At 45.5% G+C, this 24,198-nt stretch overlaps 2 protein-coding genes and 1 long non-coding RNA gene across 5 annotated transcripts; 2 read left to right on the forward strand and 1 right to left on the reverse strand.

Annotated features, from left to right (window-relative positions):
* The first annotated feature begins 3,103 nt into the window (after nt 1-3,103).
* On the forward strand, nt 3,104-9,425 carry SNRNP48 (small nuclear ribonucleoprotein U11/U12 subunit 48). 2 transcript variants are annotated; one of them, XM_068671003.1, is made up of 9 exons: nt 3,104-3,286; nt 3,378-3,491; nt 3,681-3,741; nt 4,560-4,634; nt 6,137-6,325; nt 7,233-7,354; nt 7,729-7,844; nt 8,837-8,998; nt 9,128-9,425. In XM_068671003.1, exons 1-9 carry the CDS (start codon nt 3,194-3,196, stop codon nt 9,165-9,167), a joined length of 972 nt encoding a protein of 323 aa, XP_068527104.1. In that variant the 5' UTR covers nt 3,104-3,193; the 3' UTR covers nt 9,168-9,425. The 2 variants fall into 2 exon arrangements, with proteins under 2 accessions (XP_068527104.1, XP_068527103.1); XM_068671002.1 differs by having other exon boundaries at nt 3,105-3,286; nt 8,834-8,998.
* On the reverse strand, nt 9,416-17,526 carry ROPN1L (rhophilin associated tail protein 1 like). Its single transcript, XM_068671004.1, has 7 exons — nt 17,342-17,526; nt 17,177-17,227; nt 16,181-16,338; nt 13,631-13,754; nt 13,293-13,454; nt 10,800-10,975; nt 9,416-9,926 (listed from the first exon to the last, which is right to left on the reverse strand). The coding sequence occupies exons 3-7, from the start codon at nt 16,309-16,311 to the stop codon at nt 9,863-9,865; spliced, it is 657 nt and encodes a 218-aa protein (XP_068527105.1). The 5' UTR covers nt 16,312-16,338; nt 17,177-17,227; nt 17,342-17,526; the 3' UTR covers nt 9,416-9,862.
* Nucleotides 12,106-13,486, forward strand: LOC137850711 (uncharacterized). 2 transcript variants are annotated; one of them, XR_011092766.1, is made up of 5 exons: nt 12,106-12,350; nt 12,450-12,533; nt 12,638-12,809; nt 12,968-13,159; nt 13,259-13,486. It is a non-coding gene; the product is annotated as an uncharacterized lncRNA (long non-coding RNA). The 2 variants fall into 2 exon arrangements; XR_011092765.1 differs by having other exon boundaries at nt 12,112-12,350; nt 12,968-13,486.
* Nucleotides 17,527-24,198: the final 6,672 nt, after the last annotated feature.

Genomic DNA, 24,198 nt, shown 5'->3' on the forward strand with positions numbered 1-24,198 from the left:
AGCTGCACTGACCAAAAAATGAAACTCAGGTGCCTGTGTGCTCTCTCCTGACAAAATCTCTGTCTAGTTCAGTAGTTTGCTGAGTGAACCCTGGGTTATCAGCCTGGGCACCACATCTTCCCTGGAGAAAATGAGTTTTATGCCCTGGTGGAGCACGCCCCAGCTTCAGGACATGTTGGTGGCTGCCAACATGTCCTGAAGAGAGAAGGCTGCTCACTCCGAGCCCTGTGCTAGCTTGCAACTTTGCCAGGTATCTTGGGGTGGGGCCCGGCACAAATCTTTTCTAGTTGCAGGTCAAAAGCTGTCTTTTCTACCTGCCAAGCCAGCATGGGCTGCCTGGAGCTATAAACCAGGCTGTTTCCATTTTGGCCTTGGAGTAGTCCCAAGAAGCATCTTTTCATCCTTCAGCTTGCTTTCCCTTGCTCCCTGGACCTTTCTCTTTCGAGAAACATGCAAGTACACCATGGCAAGGCCTGAAAAGGGTGTTAAAATGCTTATTTAAATTCTCTTTTACCAGAAGCATGTTAAAAAGAATGAATAGTTTGAGATTTCATGGGTTTTTGTTGGTGGTGGTGTTTTGTGGGTTTTGTTTGTTTGTTTTTCCAGAAGGAACTTTTAACACAATACACCTCTAAGAATGAATCTAAGCAATAGAGGGAATGTTAAATATGAAAAGCCTGTTCTCTGCTACACTGGAAACAAATCATTTTGTTCAAGGAGCCAATATGCTTCTAAATACATATTTAAAAGGCTGCAGAGTGCCTGCAAGGTTTTGTTATCAGTGAATGAATAAAAACACAAGCCATGGGTGAGGGATGCTCCTCCCTGTGTGATCTGTGTGAGGAAGGGTTTTGTCTCTCCGAATGAGCCTCCTACCTGTGGTGCATGACCATCAGAAAGGTTTGGGCTGTATGAGCAGTATCAGAGGGTATCAGATGTGTAAGCAGCTGGATTTTCTAGCAGTATAAATTGTATCTGGAGGAGGAGGAGAGGTGGTACACTTATGGAGTTCCCCAGGAGTGCTGTACAGCCTTTATGCTGCCATAATATATGCGCTATTTCCCTGTTGTGCCTTCTGCATATCCTGCAGTTTCGGATTGTTCTGCTGCACTGTGAGGGTATTTGGGGCCGGTTCCTGCAGAGACTTCCTCGGGAGATCAATATTGCCCAGAAAGAGCACCAGATTCCCAGCATACTCAGCACTGCAGCACTGCAAGGGGGGCAGGCTGTGTTCACGTACCCCCTTCTGGGAGGCTGTTCTGCGTGGGGAAATGCAGCTGTGTTGTTTCCTCTCTCCTCCTCAGAAGGGACCGCGGAGGCAGATATGCGTTAAACTCAGTGGTGTGTTATCAGCCGTGTCGTTCAACCACAGACTCACAAAGCTGCTGGCCTGCAGCCAGCATGGTCCTAGCGTGCAGAGGAGGGTATGCCACAGGCTGGAATCAGCCACAAAAGGCTATGTAGCTGAACGTCTGTGGTGATCTCACATCCCATTTGATGGGAAACCAATGTAAGTGTGCTGTTGCCTGTGAGGGAAAGCAGTGCTGTGAATTTTTGTGAGCTGGGAAAGTGGCTCATGGAAGCACCTTATCCCCTCGTGCCCCAAAGTGACAAACGCAGCAAGAGCCACAGCAGCTTCCACAGCTGCCCTGAGGGCATCCCTGGGATGCACTGTGATTGCAGCCACTTCTCAAGGCACTGCTGAACCTAAAATCTTGTCCTCCAGTTTTTGGGAGCCCTACCGAAGGACCAGCTGGAGCATCCCCTCCCAGAGCGTTGTCACCACTTCAGCTGGCACAGGGGTGCGGGGCGCTCGGTGCTGCCAAAGAGGATCCCCAAGAGGCTGCACACTGACTTGCTGTGTCGTGGAGCTGCTTCACAGTATCCCGATGTGCTTTTTAAAGGCCTTGGCTCACCTTTTGTCCTCGATTTTCTTGTAAACCTATTTCAGAGGCTTAATCTTAGCCCAGGCCCCACTGTGGTCTGTGCACTAGCAGCCTCGTAACTGGATTTACTGTATCACAGGAATGAAGCTTCACTGGACTTTTTCTCACAGAGCTCTAGAAAGGAGAACACTCACCCCAGTGGTTTGTTGCTCAGCCATTTCATCAAATCCATACAGGCCAGAGGAAAAATGATCACAGGAGCTGTTATTTTAGGGGGGGAAAAAAGCACCCAAGGATTATTTTGAATCACACAAAATGTTCTGGTTTAACAGAGCAAATTATCTATACTGATTTCGATTTTTAAATATAATCTTATTTTGATATATATTTTTTTACTTATAAATTTAGTTTAATTCTATCAAATTATTATTATTATTATTTTTAACTGCTTTGATATTTTGTTGAACTTGACTTTTGTAATTTTGAAGAAACAGCATTTTCCAGTGGAGAGGAGGTGGTCAGCACCATTTTGCCCAGCTGTTCTCATTACTCTTATGACAAAATGTGCTAATGTTAGCTAGCACACCCTGCTACAGCATAGCTGAAACGGCAAGGGCAGATGGGAAGTCTTCAGCTCCAAGTATTCTTTATCGTGTGAAGTCAAAGATCCTCAGGCAAACATAGCGAGAGCCAGCAAATCTCCCAGAGGGCTAAAATCCCAGCTGAGTCTCAAATTCACAGTGCAGGAGAGAAATGGCTGTAATCTGCTAAGGAAAGCAGATGTACAAGAGTCATTCTGGCAGCTACATCTGTCGTGCTTCCCCCACCCCGCCCCGCCTTGTTACACTGACTCGTCTTTCGAGTCATTTGCGCTTTTCTCCCAGAAGACAAAAATAGGCAAGCAAAAACTGTCAATCACATTAAATTTATTTCTTAGGATAGTTGTTCTTTCCTTATTTTATGTTCCAGTTTTACTGAGTCCTCAGCATCTAAGGGAAGGCTTTTGTAATTTGGGCCAAACAGCGGACAGGGTTCCTGGGGGGGCATGTGCCAGCTCTGTGGCTCTCTCCTACGCTGTCCCTTTGGGCTGTGCATGTGTGGGGATGGTGCCAAGACGAAACGCACGTCCCCTCCCTCCCTGTGCCGTGCAGCACCACCCTTTGGTACGGGGCAGGCTGAGGAGGAGCCGGGGCGGAGCAGAGCGGCGCCTCCCTCCCTCCATCCCCTCCCTCCCTGCCCTCAGCAGCCGGGCTGAAGCCGCCTCACAAAATGGCGCCGCCCCATCTCGGGACGCCCCCGGAGTAAAGATGGCGGCGGCGGCGTCTCCTTCCCTTCCTGTCCCTTCCCTGTGGCGCTCGGGGGCGATGGCGGCTGGCAGCGCCGTGTGGCTGGGCGACCAGGTAACGGCAAGGGGGCGGCGGTGGCGGTGGGCTCCCCGGGGGTGCGGGAGCTTGGGGTGTCCGTGGGCGCTGACCTGTGTGCGGCCGGCAGGTGGAGCGGGTGCTGTGCCCCTACGACAGCCATCACCGGGTGCCCCGGGCGTCGCTGGAGAGGCATGCGGCGTCCTGCCGCCTCCGCAAGATGGGATACTCCGACCAGGAGCAGGTGGGATGCGGCTTACTGGGGGGGTCCCGCATCGTGGGAGGAATTGGGGAGGGTAAATTTGGTGCTGCCAGTAGCCCCCATGCACGGATCCCCCCGGGGACCCCAAGGGAGGGCTGCGGGTTGGGGACGCCACGGGCGGCTCGATGAGGTAGGGCTGCTGTGCTGTGACCAAGCTGTTGTGTCCCGCAGGCTGAGATGTACGACTCCAGCTTCTTCTACGAAAACCTGAAGGTGCCCAGCGTTGCGATGGGTAAGCGGGTGGGTGGGTGTGGGGGCGCTTTGCAGCAGGGCTGAGGTCAGAAGGGGATGCTGGAGGTCGCCTGGTCCAGCTCCCTGCTCAAGCTGCCTGGAGCTGTGTGCCCAGCACCGTGTCCAAATGGCTTTTGAGCCTCACCGGGGTGAGAGAGCCACCACAACCTCTCTGGGCAACCTGTTAACACCATCCTTGCTCCTGTGGGGTGGCCTGTGTGGAGCACCTCAGGTGCGGTGAAGCCTGTGTCCTCATACCAGCATACTACACTACCTTGCCCATAAACTCTCCAAGACATCTTAGAAAAACTGAGTGTTTCCATCACATAGATTTATTTTGTCTTGTCACCGTGCTTTGCCTTGCTTTACCTTATTCATTTAACCTCTTTCATCGTGTAATTCTGCTCTGGAGGTCCCTTGGCCATTTTAATAGTAAATCACAAAGAGAATACTTCTTTCTTCTTTGGTAATTTATCTAGGTTCTTCTGTACATTAAGTGAAGAAAGTGCATTAAAAAGCACTTTAATAAGGCAGAAAAACTGGCCCTAGAGTTTGGACATACAGTAATGATACAGGAGAGAGTTCCAATGTACATACACGTCTTTCCATATCCCTGTAACCCAGAAGTCCTTTCCTTTTTTTACCCCTCCTCCCCATAGTTCAAATATGGGATAGATTAAAATACTTTTAGTTTAGACTGCCTTATGCATCAATAAAACTACAGTGTTGTGTAAAATACCATAAATCTCATAATAGAGGGTGGGGAATAAAGACTGGCCCTACCAAGTACTTGATGTAAAAGTTCTTCTCTATCTGCAGATAAAGATCTCCAGTTTCGTATTGTTCAGCAAGCTAAAGCTCAAAGTGTGAAAGAAGGCATAGGCTACAGTGAAGGTAAGTAGAATGCAGGTATGGAGATGATTTCTTTAGCTCTCTTGTGGAATTGCTGTGAAGGATCTTTTAAAGTTAATTTTTAATATTCCTTCTTGTCTTTACTTTGGGGTGTAACAACTTTCTTTATTCAGGTCAACCAGGTAAAAGAATTTGAGTCTGTTGTACTCAGACTTCTGGTTCTCTTCAGATGCAAAACTCAAGAGTTTTCTGAAGCACTAGTCCTTTCCTTCCCATCCCATTATATGCACTTTGTTTTCTGCCTGTATTTTCTGTGTTCTGCCCTGTGTGGCCCCAGCTCTTTACAAGCAGCCTCCAGACTTCTTGTTCATGGAATGGGTGAGGAGGAAAGGAAAAAGGAGGACTGTGTTTTTAATTTTGTTTAAGGATTAGTTGCTAAACATGAACTGTGTGCGCTTGTCCAACACTTTGTAGATCAAAAACTGAGCGATGTTCACATTAGTATTATGTTGGATTGTTTCAAGGCTCTACATAGTTGTATAATAGATACACATCTACAAATATAATAATGTCCTTTGCCGATGGTCTCAGCTCATTATTTTGTCTCGTTTTTCAGTGGGTTTTGTGACTAGTCTGTAGAGTAGGTTGACTGTGACCTGTGCTTCTCCTGAAGAGTTGAGGCTAAGAGTAGAAAAGTAGGGCCACCTATAGGAGCCACTGTAAAGCTGCAGTATGTAGTTCGGAAGTTACTGCAACACCTAAAAGATGCAGCATTTTGTGCCTGTACACTTTTGGTTTGGCTAGCACATGTGCAGAAGGAAAAGTGCACTTGTACTTTTCCTGACCTGACAAATAGAGCAGTGCTTGCTCAGGCATAGATTTCCACGTTGTTCTTCTTTCTCTGGCTTGGCAAAGCCTTCATCTGATTGGCACTATGTTTTTGGAATGCGTCGGGTGTATTTTGCTCTGGAGAGAAGCGGTAACTCAATTTGACACGTGTATATCCAAGTAGAGAAAATAAGCCTTTTGTCACCTGGTGCACCGCAAAGATATGTCAGTGAGCCACTAGATGCCAGTGTTTGCTGTGCAGTTTTCACTCCAAGTTTGCACTTCTGTGAAGATCTCACTAAAACTATACAGAGTGATTTTTATTGTGGTGTCTTGGCCTATTCTAAGATTTACTGACTTGATATTGCTTGTTTAATTGCAAGTTTTTGTCAACAAAGAAAAATGGGGGAAAAAAAAGTAGCTGTATAATAGGATAGGAAGGCTGGTATTGATCATAAGCTGTAGGATTCTTGTAAAATCATGAGCACATAACTGTTAGGGCACTTTTATGGGCTTCTGTGACCCTGTAAGAACAGTGCATTCTAAAAATAAAATTCCTGTGTTACCCTTTCAAGTGAAGAAGGACTTAACTCCTTACAGATGTATAAGGGGAGGATGAACATAGCGTGCGTGTTTATGGCATTGCTGACCTTTTCCTTTTTTTTCCTGTATAATTATGCTGTCTTACTAATAACAGTTCTCTGTTCAACTTCCAGGATCTTATTCATCACTGCCTGTAGAAGTTCCTCAAAATCATAAGCGTTACACTTGTGACCTGACTCAAGCTGACCGCCTTGCTCTTTATGATTATGTTGTTGAGGAAACAAAGAAACAGAGGTCGAAGTCACAAATCACAGAAAATGACAGCGATCTCTTTGTGGATTTAGCAGCAAAGATCACCCAAGGTTTGGAAGATGGTCTACTGTTGTTTTATTTTACGTCATATAGGTAGATGACTTTTGGTGAAAGCCAACATGAATTTTGCTACTTTTATTGAGGAAAAACATACTGTTCTTCAAAGCCACAATGACAGTCTGGCATCAGAAAATACTGTTCTGGTAGTCTTTGTGCTGACGGCTCTGAGAAAGCCTTGGTGTTCCTTCTTTAGCATAGATGTTATGTATATTTAATGGATAGATCTTCTGTCATTGCAACTGACTTCAGGTGTCTTAATACTGACAAATTACTCGTGAAGTTTGAAACAGTATTTACTATAAGAGATGACAAGATTAAAGATCATTTAAAATTAAAAAAAGCCTAACAAGGCAGGTTGGTGCAGTCACTCAGTTGAATTCTTGAGCATCATAGCAATGGATATAGTGGACAAAGCCTCCTACCACTACTGAGATGTGCTGCTGTGTAACTGTACCACGTGGAACTTACATCTGTGTTATTCTGTGACCCTGTTGTGCCTAGCAGATAGTGTTTGTTATCTATACAGGTAACAGTTCAACAGAACTTGGCTTTCTCAATCATTGTTTCTTACAGTAATACCAGCTTTGGATACATGGCTTGTGTTTTGTAGCATTTTGACCAAACTGCAACCCTGTATGTTGATTTGGGTCACTGCTGGGAGACTGAGATCACATAGTAACATCTGCGTGGTGTTTTTCTAGCCTTGTATAAACAGTAAGAAAGTTGGAAAGGAAGCTTGTGTTAAGTCCATAATTGCTACTAAGTATTGGAGAAACTTCAGAAATGATACAGTGTATTTTGTTTCAGACTCCTATTACTAAAGCCAGCAGACTTGCCTACCCACAGCTGCTCATGTTGTGCTAATGGCCATTTGTTTTACTTCTAATTTTTTGCTAGATGACAGTCAGAAAGGTCCAAAGTCCCATCTTGAAATTCTGGCTGAAATGCGGGACTACAAACGGCGACGGCAATCATACAGGGCTAAGAACGTTCACATCACAAAGAAGTCTTACACTGAGGTGAGTGTCTTAAGACAAAGATATGAGTTATTGTTTTTTTGTATACTTTATATAGGTATAAACAATACACCCATTGAGAGAAGATGTCTATTCTGCTTCTTGTGCTCTGCCTTAAGAATTGCAAACTATAGAAAAATCTTTTTGTTTTGGTTAGTTGAAGCAAATTACAAATAAATGAAGCGTTTCTGACATCAGTAAATTTTGAATGTGAAAATGCCAACCAGATACACCAGACTGTTGTGAAATGGTGCTATTAAATTTATGCTGAAATGTTGTGGGTTTTTTTTGTTTGTTTTTAAGATATATAGTATGTCATAGACAACTACCATGGCATGCTGCTTTTCTGTTTTTTAAAATCTTTCTTTTATCTGCAGGTGATTCGGGATGTGATTGGTGTACATATGGAAGAACTTAGCAGTCAGTGGCAGGAAGAGAATAGGCTAGATAATGCAGAGATGTGTGAAGGAGGAAAGACAAAATCTTCAGGAAGGTATGTCACAGATAGAAAGGACGTTTTAGCATTCATGAGGAATTTGCTGCGTGGACAGAGCAGCCTGACAGCCTGTAACGTTATCCTGTACTGCTTTCTATATAGCACATGCCGCCCTCAGCTAAGACACATGCAGTTTATTGTGTGCCAATTCTGTTAAGCTGTTGCTTGAGCAGCTCTGACTGCATAAAGGACGGAGAAAAAAGAATTAGTACATTTCTTTCAGGGATGAGAAGATGAGCTGAAAGTGATCCACATGGATAGATAGTTTCTGATGGAGCTGGGGAACAAGCACTGCTTCCCTGTGTCCAAACATACACATAATAGCTGGGAACAGAAGGATACTTGAAAATACAAGTGCAGGATTTCTTCTTATTCTGTAGCATGTTTTGTCATGTGGTACAGTAAAATATAATGCCTCAAAGAAAGGGCTTTCCAAGTTTACTAAATATTTGGACCTTCTTAAGTTCTTAACACAATGCATTTGTCAGTGGAATTATTACCTGGTCTAGTTATGCTTTTTCATTGAGATGAAACAAACTGAAAGGTGACACTTTAGGTGTTTGTTTTCAGCACTAAAGTAAAGGTGAATAAAGGAATTAGGTCAAGCTTGCGGGCTCCTCTAATGGTAGGTAGCAGCTCAGGGCAGGTGGTTGAAGACTTGGGGATTTAAAGCAAAACAGAATGAATCCCTTCCACATTCTCCTGTTTCTTAAGTAGAGATAAGACTGCAATATTAGAGCAGCTTTGAGGAGCAAGGTTTGTAAGAAATGATAATTGGATTAGTTAGTTTGCTGAAATGGGTGCATATAAGGGTATTGACCCAGGACCTCTTTTGGGGGAGGTATTGCATTTTGGGGGGAGATGGAGAAGACTCAGTAAGCCTCTTGTTACTAAGGCAATATATTGCAAAAGTGATACTGAAAACAATAGCGATTGCAAAGCTTCTTATTGAATAATATCAGTACCAATCAATAACTGTTCTTCAGAAGGGAAGACAGACGGTCAGCTTCAGTGGACTCGCGGCAGTCTGGAGGAAGCTCTAAGGACGCTGAACGCACCAGACACAGGAGAGAGACCAGCAGGAGTCCAAGTAAAAGAAAAAGGAGTCGTGAACGAGGCAAAGACAGAGAGTCGCGGAGAAAAAGAGAGAGGTGAGCTTAAATGGTGTCAGCTGACTCCTGCTTCTGTGTCAGGCACCTGTAGCCCTTGTGTGTAAGAATTTAGTACAGAGAATAAAGCATCAGTCTAACAGCATGCACACTTCTCTTTTTTCCTTTCAGGGAAGAAGACAAATATCACAGCCATAAAAGAAGGAAGTAGGACCAAGAACGTAATGATTTTGTTTGCCAGCTGTTCAAAGAATTACTTGCACAGAACATACTGCTACTTGTGTTGTGCCAGGGCCAGTAATTCTGTGAACATAATACTGGTGTTGCTTCACAGCTGTGTTCGGAGACAAAATGAAATAGTGTTCAAAGGTTGTCATGATGGAAGCAGTATATGCCAGAAAATGTGTAAATGTGTAAGACTAATGTATCTATTAATAAATTATATTGATCTCTTGTCTATTTGAGTTTAGTACAGCCTCTCTCTGATTTTATTCATCTTTGTCAGACTAATTTGCAGACAAGGTAGTCAAAAGACAATCTACACTTGTGTCAGTTAAAAAAAAACACAAAACAGTGCTTTACAGAAGGATAACGAGAAATGCACTGCTTGTCGCTGTCCAGTCGTCTTTACATGTAGTTTTGTCTTTATGAAGTACAGACAGAAAGATTCATAGCAAAATACATTTCACTGTGTATAAACAAACGAGTCAAAGTACCACTCTCAAGGTGCCTGCATCTATTTGAGAGGCAGGAAATCAATTTAACCACATATTCAATTAACATCTGATAAAGGGTAATTAAAAAAAAAAAAAAAAAGGAAAAATCCTGGAGAGAAGAATCTTCTTGTATGCTACTTACTCCTGTTTATTTTTTCCACCCTCACCTGGTCTAGAAGAGTAGGCTTGATCAAAACAGTGTTGAAGGCTGGCTCAGAAAGTTTCTGAGCTGTACCATGCCATCTTGTTGGTCACTGGAAAGGAATAAAAAACAGATGTCTTAGAAAAGCACATATGGTAAATCCTAGCATGCAAGGCAAGAGCCAACTGAGGCCTATATTGACTACAAGCAGAAGTGCTATTATTAAAACATGGTTCTAAGTAAAAATCAATCTGGTAATTAAAGACAAAAGTTCAGTTCACATATGTGCCTGTGCGTTTTTGGATTCTTGTGCGTGAAGTTGGTTGCGATCAAGACAGAAAGACCCATTCCAAAAAGACTAACTCGGTATGAAAACCAAAACAGGATGAATTCAGGTGGGACGATGCACAGTCTTTGTCTTTTATACTCACTGAAGGCAACCAATGCCAAGACCATTCCAGGAAGGACAATTTACCATAGCTAATACTACAAAAATTGCATAGCCGAACTCTTTAAGGCCAGCTATACATTAAATATTCCCCCCTTGAAGTACCAGGGAGAAGTAATGTGGGAGAAACACAATAGAAACTTCACAGACTTCAAGTGGGAGCTCCCAGTTTCTCTCTGATTTATGATCTCAGCCACCACAAGAGCAGCCCATAAGACACCGATAGTTCCACTACCATTAACACACAGATGATACAAAGCCGTGTGTAACTGCTTCCTAAGGGGAAAACCACATCACCAGGCAGTAACTTCAATATTTCAGAAGTGGAAAAATAAAAATTTATCATTTAACAGATCAAACCCCCAAGGCTGACCCCTCAGAGAAAGTAACTTGACACTTTTGATCTAACCTTAGCTTTTACTCATGTAAGTATGGCTACACCTAAGAGAAGCTAGACTACGCATCTACAATTAAAGGCTTGCAGAGAGCCCAGAAGTGATGCTTATATTAAAATTGATGGCCGAATTGAATACTTACGCTTGTTCTTTAATTCCATTGAGGAACTCCTGAATTTTCTCATTCGGTATCTCTCCATCGATACTGGCCAAATAGGAGTAAAGGTAGGAGAACGTTTCAAAGGGAACGCGAGCTGCTCCACCTTCTGGGTCCTCTGTTAAAATTTCACAGGCATGCTTCATCGAACTCAGCAAGGACTGTAGGGGAGGCAGTCAAGATAAGAGAGGAGAAGTATCAGAGCCATGAACATCCTTTGTACATCATGACAAAACGCAGACTGTAAGCCACTGAAAATCAGTGTAGATGAAATGAAGGCTTTATCATCATTACCTAGCTTTCATTATCAAATTTACCAACCAGTACAAGTTGTGAGGTGGAAACAATACTAAAGTTCAAATAACAGACAGAAATAAAAAATACCATAATGCTGTAATGCTTAAAGATCATACAGGGTACGCTGGGCCATACCTCCAATATGGCCAAATTGCTCTATTCTGCTACTGTAAAAACTCAGACCTTAATATATCCATCTATGCACACATTATCTCAATGGGCCTAAATGAATTTGTAGCAGCAGTTAAGACAGACAAATCCACCAAAAAAACCAAAAATGTAATTATCAGTATATTATTATTATTATTTTTTTTTAGGGATGATGGAATTTACTGTTTTCCAACTTGTATGCAAGTTTCATTTTAATAGTTAATAGAAAAAAACACTGAGGTCAAAAACATTTCAAGAATGTTTCAGTTAATCAAAGCCAAAAAAGGTTCAAGTTCTCTGAAGAACAAAAAACACACCTCAAAGTGTTAGTTCAAATTATGCTTAAAAAAAATGCTTTATTCCATACAACATCTATCATCCACTGCCCTATCCATACTGAACTATATGGGGAAGTGTGGAAAAATTTGCCATGGCATTGCGTTGAGTGAGAGACTGGTTGGACACTATTAAAACAAACAAACAGGCTTTTGTCAACCCAGGAAGTCATATTTTTGTTATAACTTTTTCAAAATTTATCTTTACCTTCTCATTAATAAGTCAGCAACAACTTTGTATATTAAAAAAAAAAAAATAATAAAAAATAAAAAATCCCTAACAGTCAAAAAAGAAAAAAAAAAAGGCAAAATTTAAAATAAATGCAATGTCATTTCAACGATCTAGAATACCTGCCGGAGAAGTCTTGTTTTTATAATCCCTTAACAGCTGAAGCAGTAGCAGCTTCAGTAAAACCTCTTCCTGAAGTTTTTACTTAATGTAGCTCCTCCTACAGGAGGCCTCTCTGGGGACAGAGAAACAGCTGCTTACATGATGTGAATCTCTGCATGGCCTTCTAGCCTCAGCACTTTGCTTCCACTTTACCACCATTCCTCCTCCTCCCATGCCAAGCTGCTACTCATTTCCTCACTTAATGCAGTAAATTTATTCCCACTCAATTTCCCACCTTTTAAAGGCATCATAACAGGCTATTCATGTGGTTATTTCTCAACAGGTAAGACTCAAAATACAGATCAGTTTTACAGAAAAATACTTCGGCTGACTGGTGTTATGAAGAAGTTCACACAATTCTAGGTTAGGACTCTACTTGTCTAGTCTTGTGTCTTAACTGTGACCCTACTATTTACAACTGGAGGAAATGAATCTAACAGTTTGTGAGCTTCTTCCTTTCAGGTTTAGGAAACTGAAGTTTAAGTTTTGCTATGTAGAGCCAAAATCTAATCAATCTCTTAATATCTGAAAGGATGGACAAAGGAGGTAAATCTAGGCTGTACAGCTTCATCAGAATGATGCTCCTGTGACTGCATTTTTTTTATGTTGCTTTTTATTGTTATTTATTTTAATTTTGTTTTTTTAACAAGGGGAAAAATACAAAATCATTTGGGAGGAGCTAGAATCAAGAAATATACCATTCGAGTGGAGAATTAGGACTTCTGGATATCTCAACATTCAAAAATATTTTCTTCCTAGTAGCCCTTATTCTCTGTTGCAGAAGCCTTTAAATATTATCCTTCAGAAGAACATCAGCTTAGTGTAAGTACTTTATAATCTATCATTCTGTTAAAATGCTCTGCTGAGATTGCATTACTGACATTAAAAGAATTAAATGCAGATTTAGTAACACTAACTGCTTCTGTGAAAATGTAATTAGCTACACAATTAGAAACTGATGTTTTAATTTCTCCCTCCAGCTCTGCTCTGTGGAATTCTGCACCAAAGCCATGAGCACCATGCCTCCATCGTCCTGTCTCTCATGAGCTAAGCTCCCCGCAGCCATGCCTGCTGTTCTACTGCCACCCTGTGAAGTGAGGACACAGCCCACCCTTTCTGGGTAAAAAAAAGCTGGCAGGGAGCAGAAGTAAACACAGGAGCCATTTAGCCAGGTGCAGCTTGCAGATGCACACCAAGTGACACAAAAGCACCTTTACACAACCTAACCCCAAGGTCCATTTGCATTACTTATACTCATACATCACCATTAGGTGCTGGTCCTGAAGGTTCCCGTTGCGAACATACCTCACCAAGCACACTGCACCCCAGTGCCAGGATCTTCATCCACTCCACCTCTTCATCATGGACGTCCAACTGCAGGATAGCTTCCAGCTGCTCCTCAGGCAAGCACAGGTTTTTCCATTTTTCCTTCAGTTCTTCAACACTAACCATACCCTTAGGAGAAAGCTGTAAACAAAACCATGCCACCACACTAAGAATGCTGAAAACCAGAGTGAAACTAAGAACAAGTCCCTCACCAAAATACATCAAGTATTTGACAGTCTCCCCAGCTGTCTACAACATTTTTTTGTCTCAGAAAACCACATTAGCATTTGTCACAATTGCCAAAGGCCGGTTTGTACCTGTTTATGCAAGACTTTAAGGAGCCCTGGGGTCAAACCAGCGTCTTCTTTCTGTTTCGCTAAAGGCATTTCCACCCTCTCCTTCACAGGAAGGGCTTCTCCTTTTGACAGCGCTGTGAAGTACCTACATGAATGGGAACACCAACATAGCTTAATGCGTAGGATGATTAAAAGCTACACAGAAGTAAGCGGTCTTCCAGTTCCATAAACGAATCTCCATGCTCCCACACATAGGCAGCAGTGTTCAGCGAGCTCTCTGCATGCAGGATCGCTATTCTCCCCTGCCCAGGGGGTAATTCCACCGTTCCTTTTAGTGGAAACCACACTCTTAAGACTTTACATAGTCCTTTTTATAATACTCTAATAATTCTTAAGTAACTTAACCTATTTTATGCACAATACACTCAGCCCTGCTTGGCAACTGCGGACAGCAATTTCTTAACTTCAGAATGTGTTTGCACAACCTCACACAGACTTTTCCTATTAGACCGATGAGCATCTTACTGCTGGTTTAATTAACATTCCCCGCACATGCTACCCAAAAACCCCTGGCAACACTGTTAGCACTGCAGCATTCACATAAGCATTGGTGCTATTTCTATCCACTCTGAAATAAAATTTAAGGATAGAGCGAAAAGAGAATGAGATGCACATCCTTTTAATTATAAGGCTACCACAGCCTTTAGAGCTACCATCTCTGCCATAAAGTAGCCAACAATCTAAACGGGGAAAAACAAAACAAAACAAAAACAAACAACCAAAAAAACTTAGTTTTCATTCAGGCAGTGGTGGATCTAACTCGAGCATTTCTTCATTCTTCCTCATTCGTATGTGCTGGTCATTCATGTCCATGCCCTGGCTACCCCATGCTGTGCAAATACTTGCCAAAAGCACAGCAAACAGCCCTGCAGAACCAAACTCACGTAACCTAACAGAAATAAATACATTGCATGTGTGTAGGTGTAACACCTGGGCTATTTTTCGGCTGGATCAGTTTTCCCATCTGACTATTCCTATGGACAAACACTACAACACAAGGTGACACAAAGTTCCTCAAGCAATTCTGGCACCATGTATGAAACTATGGCCTGCCTTTACTGCATTTGGTTCCCAAATCCGGGCATTATTCCATCTCAGGTGCTCTCACATAAGAATGTATTCCAGAAAGAAAACTGTTTTAAGAAGTTCCCACTGTCTTCCTCCAACACTGCAGTTGTAGCAATTAGGCTGCACGTCTTTTATGGACAAGCTAGACTCAAACCCAGCTTCGTTAACAGCTTTTCCTCCCTCATGGACACAGGTACAGACAGTTTTCAGTTCCTCACAATTTAGACATTCTCACAAATACCATTCAGAGTACTTCTCCACACAAGCTGTAGGACAGGTGCCATGGTTTTGGCTGGGACAGAGTTTCTTTTCTTCACAGAGCTCACACAATGCTGTTTTGATTTTAGATGAAAAGCGGTGATAACACGCTGATGGTTTAGTTGTCACAGAGCAGAGCTCACACAGAGCCAAGGCCTTTCCAGCTCCTGGTGCTGCCCTGCCAGCAAGGAGACTGGGGGTGCTCCAGGAGATGGGAGGGGACACAGCCAGGACAGCTGGCCCAGGCTGGCCCAAGGGACGCCCCACACTGTGTGGGGCCATGCTCAGCAATAGCAGCTGGGGGAAAGGAGGATGAGGAGGAGGGGGATGTTCAGAGTGATGCTCTTTGTCTTCCCAAGGAGCCATTAGGTGTGAAGAGCCCTGCTTTATTCAGAGTGGCTGAACACCTGCCTGCCGATGGGAAGCAGAGAACAAATTCCTTGGTTTGCTTCGCTCGTGTGCACGGCTTTAGCTTTACCCAGTGAACTGTCCTTATCTCAGCCCATACGCTCTCACACTTTTACCTTTCTGAGTCTCTCCCCAACTCCACCTGGGGTAAGGGAGTGAGAAGGTGGATGATGCTGAGCTGACCACCGGGTTAAACCACAATGACAAGACAAAATGATAGTGAGCAGTTGAGGTCAAAGAAAAGTAGAACTTAAAGAAGCAGAAACATCTTAAACATCTTAAACTTCACAGTGAGAAATTTATTATATGGACTAGCACCTATAAGTCACAACTTTGTAGGACCTTTTCCTTTTTTATTAACGTTTAAGGAGATTTTTTCCTGGAAATAAACAAAAAAGCAATCTAAGCAAGCTTAAGGATTAAATGGCTATTTCTACATTTCCTTTATATTCTGAGAATTAAGTCTCACGTGAGAGAAAAAAAAATAGTTTGGTCTTCAGGATAGCAATTAACAACAACAAAAAAAGAGTCATTTTTCTCTAATGAAAATCAAGCTATTCCACAGATATGCCAGTCCTAAATGTCAGTGAAGCAGAAAATACATCGAGTACTATACTATTTTTGAAAGGCTAGCAGGTTTCATTAATACACAGAAGCATGTATGCAATACATGTTGTTTATTGCACTATTCAGCTCCCTTGTACAATAAAAAGGACCATCAAGACTTTGTGGTTCCATATTCATAGCACTACATCATTACGAGAACACCATACTTACGCAGCTGACCACTGCAAAAGATCACGAGGTTGAGTCCTGATAGCAGCTTTGGTAAATTGCTTCAGAATATCTGGCAGCTCGGGGGGGATTTTGATCTGCTCAGCACAAAACATGGTTTCTGGAAGAGGCATGATCTTTTCAAATTCAGTTACCAGGACCTAAAAGAAATAACAAAACAGCAGGTCACATATGCAGGATGAAAACAAAACACTGTCTGCATGCATGGCAGGAAAAGTATTACTACCAAAACTGCCTCCTTTCTTATTGGGGCTGCTAGAGGACATAATGTCGTAAGGGTAAGCAGACAAGCAATGGGAAGTCTCTACAAACCTTAATCTCAATGGTAACACCAAGCGAAAGGCTGGAGCTTGGACTCCAACCATTGCTCCAGGCAGAGAACTACGACTTTTAACACCTACCTTTAGATAGCTCATTTTCCTCCTCACACTTACCACCATATGCACTTGTAGAACAATGAGTTCAGACAAATCAAACCATACACAAGTGCGAAAAACACCTGTGTTGACAACTAAATATCGCTTGTCATTTCAGTACAGATTAACTTCTTAACTTAGCGTGTATAAATTTGCTTCAGTATTCACAGCCCTCAGGAATCCCTGGTCCTGGAGACAACAGAGAAGGTCTGGAGAAAGGAGGCTTTCCCTCGGTTGAGGAGGATCGGGTTAGATATCATTTAGGCAGACATGATACCTAGACATCCACAGGTCTGGGCGGGATGCACCCATGAGTGCTGGGGGAGCTGTAGGACATGGCTAAGCCACTTTCCATCACCTCTGAGAGGCTGTGGAGACGAGGGGAGGTGCCCGAGGACTGGAAGAAAGCGGAGAGGGGTACAGGGTGCAGGGTACAGCCTCTTCACCATTCCAGCACAGCAAGTTTGCATCAGGGGCAGACTTTTAATTACTACATTGGTAACACGCTTTCGTTTTGAGGATAAGCTAGAGACTTAGCAGGAAAACCTTCAGGAAGGAATACCTGTGTGTGGTGATGTGTCCCCGGGAACCGGCCAAGGAGAAGAATCCGAACCTAACCAAAGAAAAAGCAGAAAACAAAAACAAAAACAAGAGCGTGACCCGCTCTGCTGTTACACGCCGTTAACGCCCGAGGGTGGCAGGGCCCGCTGGGGGCCGCCAGGTCTACCCGGCTCCAGTAGGGCGCCCCGCGCAGCGCTCCCCCGCGTCCTGCCTGCCCGAGGTCTCCGCGGAGGGGACGGCCTCGGGGCCGGGGAGGGCTCCGCCGCTTCACCGCCCCGGCTCAGCTCGGCCGAGGCTGCCCGGGCAACGCGGCCGGTCGGCAGGGAGGGGCCGGGGCCTGGCTACGGGCAGCAGGCGGGCCCGGAGCCGAAGGGGAGGCGCTGGGGTGGCTGCCCGGCCTGGGGGCGCCTTGCCCGGCTCCCCCCTGGGTGGGCGTCCAGCTGCTGGACCATGAAGGGCACACGGGATCAGGATAAAGCACTCGCTAGTCTCTGGGAAACAAAGAGCACGCTTTTTATTGCCTGTGTAGTCTTTTGATAAAACCTGGGTATGCTGCAGAGGCTGCTGTGGTGGTTGTACCTTGTTGGGCAGCTGAACGCTCCCGCTCCCTCCTGCTCAATGGGAACGGGAGAGAAATATGGTGGGGAGGGCTCTAGGGATAAGGAGAAGGAGATCACTCACCAAGCGTCGTTATGGGCAAACCAGACTCGGCAGAGGGAGATTAATGCAATTTATTGCCTGTCACTAGCACACCAGAACACCAGAGAATATGAAAGTGAAGCAAACTAAACCCACCTTCCCCCCCATTCATCCCTCCCAAGCAGTGCAGGGGTAAGGACAATGGGGGCTGTGGTCAACCCATGACACTTCGTCCCCACTGCTCCCTCACGGTCACTCCCTGCCCCTGCGCCCCGTGGGGTCCCTTCCACAGGATGCCGTCCTTCCCAAACAGAGCCTGCGGGGGCTGCCCACAGGTAGCAGCTCTTAAAGACCTGCTCCTATACGGCTCTGTGCAACAGGGCCCATCCATCAATCCCCCAGGAGCAAACTGCTCCAGCACGGGTCCCCCACAGGCGGCAGTGCCCCAGACCCCCTCCTCTAGGTGTCTTAGGGTGTACACTGGGTGTCTTAGGCATGCAGGAGCTTCCCCCTGGAAATGCCCCTGAAGGCTCCCGGTCAGGAGCTACTTGTGATTCTTCCAGCCAGACAGGAGAGCTCTTCCTCTGAACAAGGAAGCAGAGAAGACACAAAAACGTTGAGAAGGGTTCTCCTGAACACTAGGGAAGAGAGCAAGGGTGAACCTCAGACTGACCCCCCCCCACCCCTCCACCTCCAGGCCCCAAGGACCTCGGCAGCCCTCCCACAGACTGCCCGTGTTGTGGCGGCACAGCAGCGCAGAGACCAGGTGCTCTCCTCCCCCATGCCTCGGGGCACAAGCGATGGCACCTCTTCATGCTCTGGGGGCAGGGGTAGGTGTAGGAGATGGCCCCAGAGAAGGGCTCCCGCAGCACTTGAGTGTCAGCAGAGCTTTTATTGACTGCTGGGAGACCTGGCACCACCTGGCCGTGCCTCCCTTGCCCATCTGCAGGCTGTCTGGGTGCTTTGCCCCCTCTCAGCTGCTGTCAGCATGGGGGGCTGCGCCACTGCCACTCGCAGGGAGCCCGGTGGGTGGCAGGGGGGTAGTGGAGGCCCTGCCCCTCCAGAAACACTGCTGCCAGCGTCTTGTGGCACAGGGAGCCCAGGCACAGGATGAGGAGGGGGCTGGAGGGCAGGCCCTGTGCCCGAGGGGCAGCCTGTCTCTCTGGCAGGCCAAATGGCCAGGGAGAGCCATCCCCAGGAGAGGGGCCCTCTGCCCCCCGACCCTCCTCCTCCTGCCTCGCCTTGTGAGGGCGTCTTTCAGGCCACCGACACCTCTCCCAACACAGCCACGTCTGGCCATGCGTTGGCCACCGTCACAGAGGCTTCCTGATGTCACAGTGGCATCTGCCCCCCAGATTGTGCCGGGCCCTATAAAAGGCCCCTGCGCAGGGCCCGCCACTCGCTGAGCTTCCAGGCCCTCTTACAGCTGTCATGGATGGGAGGAAGAGGACCTGGAGCGAAGGCTGCCCACGCCTTCGTGGGTCCAGAGAGGATTCTGTCCTCAGAGCAAAGAGAAGGCGGCCACTGCCTTATATAAGGAAGTGGAAGAGGGCCGGCGGTCGTGGCATAGGAGCGGTGCCCGGCGCTGTGGAGCCCATGGAGGTGGATCTGCCTCCGGATGAAGACCTGATGGAGGTGGATCCACCTCCAGACGAGGCAATGGACATCGACGTGCCTGGGCTCCCAGCTGCCAAGATCCATCGGCGGCACCGCAGGAGCAGACCACCAGCTCCTTATCCACGGCCCGGCCGCCGTGCCGCATAGCACGGCCATCCTTCCCTTCCCTTCCCTTTCCCCCATCCTCCATCCCCCACCCCCACCTCGTCCAGAGGTGTCATCTCTTCTGCACGGAGGGAGTCTCAAGGAGTGGACGAGAGGGGACTTGGCTTCCTCTGGGATGCTGCACCAGGGCGGCAGAAGGAACCCCTCAGAGAGCCACGGTGGACCTTGGGACCTGGAGCCTGGCAAAGTCTCTGTGTGAGGACAAGAAGGCTGCCCCATGGCTGCTTGAAGAGGAAGCCGCACCTTCCACGGCAAAGCAGAAAGAAGAGCTGCAGATCAAAGCTGTTAGGGAGACAGCTGCTCCTCTGAAGAAGCAGAAGACTTCTCGTCTGCCGGGAAGAGGTGCTGGAGCGCAGCGTCACTGTTCATTCAGAGAAGAACAAAGAAGAGCTTCATTAGGAGGTCCTCCAACACCAGGCAATAAAGAGCAATAAAAAATAAAATAAGAAAGTGATAAAAAATCACAGAGAGCCACTTTCTTCTTTGGGGACAATTTAGCGACTGCGTCTGTACTGCTGCATCCCCTTCCCTGGGTGTTCCCAGGAGAGGAAAGATACCGATGTGTGTGCAGTGTGTGTAGTGTAGTGTGCCCAGCCCAGGGCATTGAAGACAGCGTGGCCCTGGGGCACACGGCGTACAAGGGCAGGCTGAGGGAACTCCTTGGGTCAGCATTAAGGAGAGAAGGCTCAGGGCTGGACCCGACTGCTGCCTCCAGCTGCCTCCTGAGAGCCTGTACAGCAAGCCTGTAGCCCTCCTGCTACCAAGTAAACCCAGTCCAGCTCCCAGCCCAACTGATTTAGTATGGTCTTGCCAGTGCCCAAGTACATACCGTAGTAACACTTCAGGTTGGAAACATGAAAGCCTTTGTGGGATTCTTCTGGGTTGTGCCTGCGTGCACGCAAGGAGGGGTCTGGGGTGCCTGTGAGCACAGTGGGAGGGGTCCTGGGTTCCTGGGTGGGATGCTTTGACACTAGATAAGATAATGTCACGCTGTAAGAAATTGGCTTACGGCACAGAACGCTGGTCGTTGTGTCCGTTTGTCCCGGGGCTCTCGGTCGGGTTATCCTACAAGCCTTTGCTTGGGGTAACTGGGAGCTTTGTGAGGTAGCAATGGGATTAACAACATTAGTGTTCATTAGTGTTTGAATCAGGTTGTGCGTACTCTGTAGTAGAGAAACAGGATCTCTCATTTTGGTAGCTACATGCTCATTTCCAAGGTGATGCTTAATTTACTTCATTTGTAAAAGTACTTTGTAAAAATCAAGTCCTCATGCTTGTAAAATGAATGTAGATTTACATGCATATAATTATATATTCCAAAACATTTCTATCTAGAAATTTAACTCTTTTGTATGAACTAACTGTTTGGTACAGACACTTATGTAAGGAAAGAAAGAGTTTCTCTCTGTGAGGTAAAATCGGGAACAGATCATGTCCTTCAGACTCATGCTGGCCCATCTCCATGAGCATGGAAGGTGGTTTAACATGCTGCTTAGCGTGCCTTGATGGTGCTGAGCCAGTCTTGGGGTAAGACATCCTCCAGTGTGCTCTGCCTAAAGCTCCTTCAAAGCTAAGCACTCCAGCAGCTTTGCAGCTTCATGGAGAAATGCTACAAGGACGCAGCAGCCTGTGCTGGAAGCCCGATGCTGCAGGCAGCCAGAGCTCCTGAGCAAAGTGAACCTGCACAGATTAGCAGGAAATGGGGCTGCACCCTGGCTAAGAAGTGAAATGGGGGAAGGACACAGCTTCCCAGGATGTTGCCTGGTGAATGTCCAGAGTTTCTGCTAGCACTGGCTGGTACTCTTTGAGAAAGTGCCAGGACACAGTCTAGAGCTAGCAAGGCTCATCAACTACTCAGCATTATGGGTCGTCATGATGGGTCAGGCCACACTGTTTTTTGCAGGAAGGGTTCAACTGTATGCATGCCAGTCCTTGCATGGTATTTGCTCCGCGGGACAGAGCAGAGGGGATTTAGGCAATGGGGTTAAGTGAGGAAGCACCCATGGCATTACTGCTCTTCAGTGGACAGTATTTTGGGGCTGTGGTAAGGGCCATGTCTATCCTTCATGTCATCTGCTCTCACTTCTGGCCCACACACAGAAATTAGAGTTGAACTGGATCTTAGCAGTTGATTTCCAGACAAGGAAAAGACCTGGCAGCCCTGGGGAGTGCCCTGTAGCCCAACTGGGTCGACAAGGAGCCTATCTCCCTGCTGTGTGGCCCACACACCCCTCTGAACCTCTCTGCTCACATGAGTGCAGCCCCAGGACATGACCTAATGTGTCGCAGAGAGCAGGGAGCCCCAGGAGGCCCATGGCAGTGGGAGGCTTCGCTGCAGCTCCTGACTGCTTTACCTTTCTTAGATGTAGGAATTGATAGGACAGGAGAAAGGAAACTCTGGGAAGCTGCCCCCTGCAACGTGAGCTTCAACAGCTGTCATTTGTGAGGTCAACTTTTAATATTCCACTTTCCTCCCTCTCCTGCACTTAAAGGACTAGCTTCAGCCTAACCATCTAGTTAGACAGCTGATGGTTAGTTGTCAGTGGACTAAGTCTACCAGAAGTCAAAGCTATCTGACACCAAGTTCATCTTTATTCCTTTTTTCAAATGCGAGCAAAACTTCTTTGTACTCAGAGACAATTTAATCAAATTTCAGTCCCTCAGCAATCCCTCTGGGTAAAACAAACAAACAAACAAATAAATAAACAAACAAACAAATAAATAATTTATCTGTGGTATTTTTTCTTCTGAGATTTAAGATTAACAATTCCGCTAACCAAAACCACAGCAGCTGCTACTTTTCTGCCATTAAACTGGGTGACACAGCTATTACAGTTCAAGACAATTTGGATATGCTGGAGATAACTCGAAATGACTTAGCAAAATACAAAACACATATAAATTTAAAATTTCAATTTGTATTACTATATATTTTATGGTTATTCATGTTTCAATGAAAATGGGAGATGTTCCCCAAGGTTTCTGCAAGTAGTAATGCAGATAAAAATCAGTTTAAATAAATACTGTGGATTCTTTAAATTTTAAGATTATTATCGCTCAAATGCTATAATATGACAAATATTAGATCCTACATAATCTTTCTGCAGTTTAAGACTGCGTCTTGACGGAATAGTTATAAATGTTTGACAGAAGCCGACAACCACCCCAGACCCTTGGTTTTGTTCTCTTCAGGTACTACTCAATTGTGTTCCTGCTTTTAAAACATTTTTTTTTTTTTTGAAATATACTTAGCCTTTACATTTTTTTTTTAACTTTTTTTTTTTTTCTTTTTCCTAGATAGGGAGGAGCAGAGCTTTAGTTTGTCAAATTTCTTGAAGAATTAAAAAAGGCAGTAAATAAGTGATCGATTATCCCAACTAAATGTTTCCAAGGTTTGCATCAGAAGTTTTCAGAGTACTGGTACCACAATACTCTGCTTGTCAAGTATGTCCCCTCTGTGTATGGTCACACTCAGAAATCCACCGTGTGGCTTCATTTTACACCTTCTATTTAATGTTTTGGAAAGCACAAAGAAACAAGTTGGTTTTCCTGCAGGATTTCCTTGTCATATAGCGGGTAGTCTTGTCTTCTGCTACGGCACAACTTGAAGTGACAAGCAAATCCAATTAGCCTGGGCAGAACAAAATGCTCCCACAGGCTTTGTTGCGTCTTGCATGCCAGTGGGCACTAAGGTGCAAAGCCCAACGCTGACTTCCCAGAGCTCTGCTAATGCATTGTTTACTCATGAAAAGATCCCAGTTCCTGGGACCTGGAAGTTTCTTAGAGTAGTAGCCCAGCAAAGGAAAATAGGATGTTCTGTACCTGGAGAGGAATAAGCCCATGCAGCAGCACTGGTTGGAAAGCAGCTTGGCAGAGGAGGACGTGGGGGTCCTGGTGGACACCAAGTTGAACACAAGCCAGTAATGTGCCTTTGAAAAAAAAGAAAGCCATCAGGACCCTGGGCTACATCAGGAACAGTGTTGCCAGCAGGTCAAGGGAGATGATGTTCCCTCTACTTAGCAGTGGTGAGGCCCCACCTGGAGCACTGGCTCCTCCCCTGCTCTGCACTACAAGAAGGACATGGACTTCCTGAAGCAAGAGTGAAGTGCAAAGTAATAAAGATTATTAAGGGACGGGAGCGTCTCTCATATGATGAAGGCTGAGAGAGCTGGGATTAATCAGCTTAGAGAAGGATCAGAGGGATCTTGTCAATGTGTATACGTTTGTTTTTGTTGTTTTTTTTTTACTGGGAGGGCGAGTGAGCGTTGGAACAGCTTGCCCAGAGCAGTTGTAGAGTCTCCTTCTATGGACATATTCCAAACTTGAGTGGACATGACCTTGAGCAACCTGCTCTAGTTGACCCTGTTTTGAGCAGGGAATTGGGACGAGCTGATATTCAGAGGTCCCGTCCAGACTCAGTAATGCTCTGCTTCTGTGATTCTGTTTGATCTCAGTGTCCAAGGTGCCTTCTTCTATCTTACAGAGACACTCCAAGAGGAGGTGAAGGCTGTGAGGTGCTTCAACACTGCAATAGTAGTATAAGAAATTAGCTATAAAGCCTAGCTTTGGAAATACAGGCTTTTCCTGCATTATATTGAAGAA

The sequence above is a fragment of the Anas acuta genome, chromosome 2 (assembly GCF_963932015.1).
Source record: "Anas acuta chromosome 2, bAnaAcu1.1, whole genome shotgun sequence".
Lineage (NCBI taxonomy): Eukaryota > Metazoa > Chordata > Aves > Anseriformes > Anatidae > Anas > Anas acuta.